The sequence below is a fragment of the Bos mutus genome, chromosome 7 (assembly GCF_027580195.1).
Source record: "Bos mutus isolate GX-2022 chromosome 7, NWIPB_WYAK_1.1, whole genome shotgun sequence".
NCBI classification, from domain to species: Eukaryota; Metazoa; Chordata; class Mammalia; order Artiodactyla; family Bovidae; genus Bos; species Bos mutus.
This window is the reverse complement of record NC_091623.1, coordinates 56,509,461-56,516,929: the sequence shown is the minus strand read 5'-3', so window position 1 is coordinate 56,516,929 and position 7,469 is coordinate 56,509,461. Positions and strand designations below refer to the sequence as shown.

The 7,469-nt window shown below is 48.6% G+C and overlaps 1 protein-coding gene across 1 annotated transcript; it reads right to left on the bottom strand.

Annotated features, from left to right (window-relative positions):
• Window positions 1-5,369: 5,369 nt before the first annotated feature.
• Window positions 5,370-6,781, bottom strand: RETN (resistin). Its single transcript, XM_005890748.2, has 4 exons — window positions 6,621-6,781; window positions 6,330-6,457; window positions 5,913-5,990; window positions 5,370-5,613 (listed from the first exon to the last, which is right to left on the bottom strand). Exons 2-4 carry the CDS (start codon window positions 6,445-6,447, stop codon window positions 5,480-5,482), a joined length of 330 nt encoding a protein of 109 aa, XP_005890810.1. The 5' UTR covers window positions 6,448-6,457; window positions 6,621-6,781; the 3' UTR covers window positions 5,370-5,479.
• Between the last annotated feature and the right edge of the window lie 688 nt (window positions 6,782-7,469).

Sequence of the window (7,469 nt, the reverse complement as noted above, 5' to 3'; positions counted from 1 at the left end):
TTATAATATTATGTTAGCTCCAGGTGTATAGCATAGTGGTTCAATATTTTTGTAGATTATACTCCATTTAAAGTTATTACAAAATAATGGATATATTTCCGTGTACTGTAAAATATATCCTTGTTGCTAATCTACTATATACATATTAGTTTGTATCTCTTAATCTCTTGCCCTTATATTGCCCTTCTTCTCTCGCCTCTCTCCACCGGTAACCACTAGTTTGTCCTGTCCGTGAATCTGTATCCATTTGGTTACGTACATTCCTTTAAAAATTGTTTTTAGATTCCACACACAAGTGATAACATACACTAACATGACATACAACTATTTGTATCTCTATCTGAGTTACTTCACTAAGCATGTGCCTGTGTACCTGCTCAGGTGCTTCAGCCATGTCCTATTCTTTGTGTCCCTATGGATTGTAGCACACCAAGCTCCTCTATCCACGGGATTCTCCAGGCAAGAATACTGGAGAGGGTTGCCATGCCTTCTTCCAGGGGATCTTCCTGATCCAGGGATCAAACCCATGTCTCCTGCACTGTGGGTGGATACTTTACCCACTGAGCCACCTGGGAATCCCACACTAAGCATAATACCCTCTGAGTCCATCCATGTTGCTGCAAATGGCAGAACTTTATCCTTTTTGATGGCTGAGTAATATTCCATTTTGTGTGTGTGTGTGTGTGTGTGTGTGTGTGTGTGTGTGTGTAGATACCTGAATACTTCCAGTTGCACGTCTGCTCATGTGTACATATGGCATGTCCAAAAGTCATCTCCCAGCTGTTGATCAGGGGGCAAGAGCTTTAAGGGGAATTTTAGGAGTGTATAGGTGGAGGGAGGGGGCTGTGTACAGAAACAGTACCTCAGCTCTGACAATCATCCTGAAGTTGCTTATGCAGTGGTCTGATCAGTGTCATCTTGATTGTTTTAAGTGCACTTAATCTTCAGTTCCAGGGTTGGATTGTTCCCATTTCCTTGAGGCCAGTTCTTGAAATTGTGTAAGATGTGGCAGCTTATGTCATGGCTACAGTCTGGTCATCATGTAGTTAGTTCCCCCCACCTGGGGGGTTTGGTATCGGCGAAACAGCTCCAAGCATATGACACAGTATTATCTATAGCCCTTGAGGAGGGACTAAATGTCCTTGACTTAGTTTAATGGTTTATTATTATTTTATTCTGTTTGATCATTTTTCTTTGTTTCTGCACTTTTAAATTTTCTTTGATTAAATTTATTCTTGGATAAAATTTTTCTGTAGACAAGAGACAAGCAGAGGACATGGGGGGAGGTGGCGTCTGTCCTGGGAAGGCCCATAGGGTCCCACTCTGTTACACTCCCTTTGGAAAAAATTAGATTAAAACTTTCTATGTGTGAGAAGTGAGTATGTTTTAGGTTTAAAATATGTGATTAAATTTTAAGTAACTTTGGGCTTCCCAGGTGGCGCTTGTGGTAAAGAACCTGCTTGCTAACATAGGAGATGTAAGACACACGTGTTCAACCCCTGGGTCAGGAAGATCCCCTGGAGAAGGGCATGGCAACCCATTTCAGTACTCTTGCCTGGAGAATCCCATGGACAGAGGAGCGTGGCAGGCTACAGTCCACAGGGTCACAAAGAGTAGGACACAATTGAAGTGACTTAGCATGCATGCAAGTTTGGAATTACCCCCAAGAACTGGCTGGTGAGGACAATGTTCTCTTTCCTGAAGTATTACCAATCTTGGGACTTCCTCACAGTCAAGTGATTAAGACTCTGACCTTCCACTGCAGGGGCTGTAGTAGATCCCTAGTTGGTGAACTAAAATCCCACATGCCACACAGTGCAGTATAAATAAACAAATAAATTACTGCCGGTCTTGTCTGCTCAAGGAAGATCAGTTTAACAATAATTAGATGCCAGCTCTTCTATCTCCTCTTACAAAGAAGTCAGTCGTTGAGAGACGTGGCCTCACCTCCACTGATGATACAATAGCTGAAAAAAGATGGACCAATGGGGAACTGACTCTGCTCTGATGGACAGGCATAGGGGGCGGGTCTGCAGCATTGCACATTTCCCTGACTAAAATGAGGCCAAAACCAGGGTACAGCCCTCTGGACTTGGAGAAAAAGGTAGCCCCAGAACTGAAGACCCACAAGCAACGGTGTCATGGTGGCCTAAGAGGACTCCATGGGGTTGGCTGACCCGATGCTTTCATGGGGCAACAGTCTGAATTTTCTTTAAATAATGATCTAGGTCCAGCCAATCAAAGACCAAGATGTGGCGCAGAGCGGGTGGGCAAAGGAGCCAGACTCAACCAATGAAACCCAGGCCTGGGGCTTTTGTTGGGTTAACCAGGTGAAGGGGCATTCTCTCTTTCCCACTTCTGTCAGACTGCCGGGATATAAGCCTGGAGCCTCGGCAGGGAAGAACTTGCCTAAAAGTGAGGTCAACAGTAAGGAAAGCAGACATGACAAGGAGTCGAGTCCCGGAGACATTGTCTGAAACCCTGGATTCAGTCATTCCTGAGTCTGTTGTTCTGAACCCGAGCCTCTCATTTAGGTAATCCAGAAAATGTCCTTTCATTTTAGCTCGAGAGATATATATATATATATATATATATATATATATGATAAAACTTTTAGATGAACTCTATTAAAAATAATTATATTTTAATAGAATATTATTATAATCTGTTATTATAATCTAAAATAATCTCTTAGAATTGGAATAACTTAAATTTCTAGAGTTGTACTAAACTAAATAATAAAAGTTTGTTAAATAGCTAGGTCATTTCTAAATAAAATAAGATTTTAAAACATTAATTACTAAACATTAACCTCCTCTCATTTAAAAGTTTTTTCTTACAGAAAAACTGAAGAGATTTTAAACTATTAATAAATGTATAATGTATAATATATTTATGGTATATAAATATATATTTATATATCATAAATATATATTATGATATGATATAATAAATATGGGAGAAGGCAATGGCAACCCACCCCAGTACTCTTGCCTGGCAAATCCCATAGACAGAGGAGCCTGGTGGGCTGCAGTCCATGGGGTCCCTAGGAGTCGGACATGACTGAGCGACTTCACTTTCACTTTTCACTTTCATGCACTGGAGAAGGAAATGGCAACCCACTCCAGTGTTCTTGCCTGGAGAATCCCAGGGACGGGGGAGCCTGGTGGGCTGCCATCTATGGGGTCACACAGAGTCAGACACAACTGAAGTGACTTAGCAGTAGCAGCAGATTGAGGTGGGGTCTGGGGGGCTGGCAACCAACAATCTTGGCTACTATAGGGGGCTGTTGTTCAGTCACTCAGTCGTGGCCGACTCTGCAACCCCAGGGACTGCAGCATGCCAGGCTTCCCTGTCCTTCCCTATCTCCGGGAGTTTGCTTAAACTCATATCCATTGAGTCCATGATGCCATCCAACAATCTCATCCTCTTTCGCCCCCTTCTCCTCCTGCCCTCAATCCTTCCTGGCATCAGGGTCTTTTCTAATGAGTTAGTTCTTCACATCAGGAGGCCAAAGGATTGGAGCTTCAGCTTCAGCATCAGTCCTTCCAATGAATATTCAGGGTTGATTTCCTTTAGGATTGATTGGTTTGAGATCCTTGCTGTCCAAGGGACTCTCAAGAATATTCTCCAGCACCAAAGTTCAACTCTCACAGGGGGCTGGGCAGTTAGCAAATGAGGAAAGAGACTTTTGAAGTCTACACTCTGGGACAGGAGGAAGACTGTGTTGGAACTGAGAGCTCAGAAGAGGCCCTTCTTGGGGTCCAGATACAAGGGGACAATTGTAGGTCTTAAAGACAGAGGCATTCACATGAGAGTCTGGGGACAGTGAGGGGCAGGATGGGCAAGGAACTATGCTTGCCCTCTCTGGTCCTTAACACATTTCTGACTCTGTGATCCCACTCCAACCCAAGGCCAAAGTGTTTTAAGGGGGAGGACCTAGGAGGGGAATCCCTGGATTGGCATGTAGTGGATTCCATGGGCACCAGGAGTGTTCGTGATCTCAGTTCTCGATCATTGCAACCAGTGGGGGTGGGGTGGTGTACCACCATGGGGGGTGGTTGTCAGTGGGAAAAGTCTAAATCATCCTGAAAACCAGAAACCCACCCTGTCACGCATTCTTCAGCCTCTGGAGTGTGCTGCTGGGGACTGTGCTATTTAAGTCTGGGGTCCCTCTTAAACCTGGGCACCAAGTGTTCTGAAGTCTCTGTCTGCATCTCTCAGGGACTGGATTTTAAGACTCCTGGGTTAGGGTTCTCAGGAAACTGGACCTTGAATCACCTGGATTTGTGCCCCCAGTGGTGCTGAGTATTTCTCTTCTGGGGCATTGACTCCAGACTGAGACCAACGTCATCCAGGCTGGGATGGGGACTTGATGTTGAAAGCACGAGAGTCCATCCAAGGCACACAAGAGTTCCTGTGTCCCTAGTTCCCTCCCCACAGTTGGCATGTGTGTGTCTATAGGGCGTGGCATCCTTGTGTGACCATGGTAACTGGGTTGTGTATTTTGTGTGCACAAGGCATGTGTCACTGTGTATATAGGTGTAGCATGTGTACCTAGGTGGTGTATTCACCTGTGTGTCTGGTTATTTATTCAATGGACATTTCCTGAACACCTTCAATGTGCCATTCTCTCTTCTAAGCAGGATATACCAAAGAGCCAACAAGTCCCCTACCAGTGTTGTCACATTTGAATGTTCATGAGGAATAGGAACGAATGTCCCTGTTGCAGGTGGGGAGTGAGGGATGGAGCTCAGGTCTCTGGGTACAGCGATGAATAGGGATGCACCCTGACCCTGAGGCTGCTCATGACTTGAGGCTCTGGAGCATATGTGGGGTAGGGGTTGGTGGGGGTGGGGTGGTTCCTGTCCTGTCCAGACCCAGATCCCCAAAGAGGCATCATTGTGGGGGAGAATAACCCAGCAACTTCCCAGGAGGCCTAGGACCCTCGTGTGGCCGTCAAGGTGGCCTCAAAGGTAATACTACGGGACTTCCCTGACGGTCCAGTGGTTAAGACTCCCCAGCTTCCACTGCAAAAGGCACGGGTTCCATAACTGGTTAGTCAGGGAACTAAGATCCCACATGCCGTGCAGAGAGGCCCCCCACAAAAATAGTCTAACACTGTCTTCTCCTTTGATGAAGACCATGAGCCTTGAGTGTGGATGTCATTAAAGGAAGTTAGGGCCCCATTTTCAAAAATAGAAGTTGCGGACAACAAGGGAGGAGGGCGGAACGGGGAGAAGAAAAGTTGCGGTTGCTCCCCCACCCTCTCCGGTGCTGATGCACCTTGCTCTTTTTGGAGACGCCAGCTCAGTCACCCACACCCCACAGAAGACACAGCTCAGGGCCCGGGCCCTCCCCATCATCTCAAAGAGGTTTATTTCCAGCCGGGGCCTGGCCCGGCCCCTCAGAGATATGACCCGCCCCCAAATGCCTGGCCACGCCCCCCAGACCTGCACCGCGCAAGCGCAGTCTTAGGCTACTGGATATGCAGGCGGCAGCAGCGAGCTCCAGTCCAGTCCATGCCTGCGCACTGGCAGTGGCACGTGGTCTCAGCACGTACGTCCCACGAGCCACAGGCGGAGCCACACGTGCAGCCAGTGACGGCGAAGCCTGCGAGGGGGAGCAAGGAGGAGAGAGCTTGGACCCCGAGCCAGAAGCTTTGAGTTTGGGCTTCCAGGGGGCTGGCAGCGTGGGTGGCAGGGATGCTGGGGGCCTGGACACCAGTGTCCTGAGGAAATGGGGCCTGGGAGTTGGGGGAAGGGACAAGGCCGGGAGTGCAGACCAGGATATTAAGGAATTAGAGGCTGGGACTCCGTGGTTCTAGAGAAATGGAACCTAAACACAGTGGAGCGGGGTATGGGGTGCTGAGAATAGAGCCGGGAGACTGGACAACGGAGTTCTGTACCTACCTGAAGGGCAGGTGACCAGGGACCCCCTAGAGGTGACACTCCGGCAGTCCAGGCCAATGATCCTTACTGCCCCAGGAACTGCGGGAAGGGGTGATGCAAAGTAACTGTGAGACCAAGCTGCCCCAACCCCCTTCTCATGCTGCCTAGGCCCTGGTGGTTTGGAGATGGGCAGAGGGTCAAGAAAACGCCCCTGGGGAAGGCCCAGTAGGTGGGGAACTCCCCACCTCCAAGGATTCTGTCCTGAGTGGGCGTTTTTGAGGGAGGAGGGTTTTGAGCTGTAGTTAGAGGGAGATTGGCGTTGGGTTGGGTTTGGGGTTGAGATTTGGTTGGGGTTGGGGCTGGCCTGATGTTCACTCCATGTCAGGAATCAGAGGGGCCCCTGAGGGCCTGGCTGAGGTTGGATGGGAGGGTTCTCACCTAGGGAGGTGGTGACCTCCTGGATCTTCTCACTGATGGCTTTATCTATGGGGCACAGCGACTGGCCACACACCAGCAGCCCCAGGACTGGGATGAAGAGGAAGGAGAGAGCCTTCATCCTGCGGATGCTGCAAGAAAAAAAACCAAGAAACCCCCAGCTGGGTCTACCCCTCCCCATCCTGGGGAAGCTCAGACCCACAGAGCATGTGGAATTGGGAGCTGTGGGTCTCAACTGAGGATGGGGCTGGAGACCCAGCTTTGCCCCTACAGGCAGGAGCAGCTGTCACTTACCCTCTCTGTGGACTCAGCAGGCCAAATTTTGAACACTAATTCCGTGCCCCTGCCTCCGCTCCCTCTTTAAGGCTGCCGGCTGTACAGCTTCCTGTCTTGGCTAAGACCCTTGGCATCCTGGGCCTCCCTTTCCACATCCGGGGCTAAGAGGAAGCCCCCGGGGTAGAGTCCAGGGACCTAGTAATGCCACAGACTCCGCCTACCAGAGCCTTCCCTGCCCTCATCTAGGCTGTGGGCTGGTCCGGAAGATAGTACCTGGTGGAATAACCATAGTCAGAAGAGCAGAGAGAGAAACCAGCTTATGTGGAGCGGTGGGAGGGCACACACGTGACCAGAGCCATGTCCTTGTGTAAGAAGTGCATGCTGGGCTTCCCTGGTGGTCCAATCGTTAAGGATCTGCCTTGCAATGCAGGAAACACCAGATCGATCGCTGGTCCTGGAAGATCCCACATGCCTCAAAGCAACTATGCCCGTGTGCCACAACCCCAGAACTCACATTCTGCAAATACTGAGCCCTCGAACTTAGAGCCTGTGCTCTGCAACGAGAAGCCACTCTAATGAGAAGCCCAAGCACTGCAACCAGAAAGTAACTCCCACCTCACTGCAACTAGAGAAAGTCCAAGTGCAGCAATGAAGACCCAGCCCAGCCAATAGACAAATAAATAAATGTTTTAAAAAAAAGAATTACATGCCATGTTCATTCCCAAATGCCTATCACAATAGAAAATAAAACCATGATTTATTTCTTCAAAGGAATAATGGACAACTGAAGTTGTCAAACTATGGCCCATGGGCTAGATCTAGCCCACCATCTTTCTTTTTGGCTACACCATGCATCATGTAGGGCGT

Excerpts from the sequence above, each read along its gene's own strand:
- RETN (XM_005890748.2), bottom strand. The coding sequence starts at position 6,447 with ATGAAGGCTCTCTCCTTCCTCTTCATCCCAGTCCTGGGGCTGCTGGTG. Across the intron at positions 5,991-6,329 it reads GGAGGTCACCACCTCCCTAG|TTCCTGGGGCAGTAAGGATC; the intron begins GTGAGAACCCTC and ends CCCTTCCCGCAG. Across the intron at positions 5,614-5,912 it reads CCTGGTCACCTGCCCTTCAG|GCTTCGCCGTCACTGGCTGC; the intron begins GTAGGTACAGAA and ends TCCCCCTCGCAG.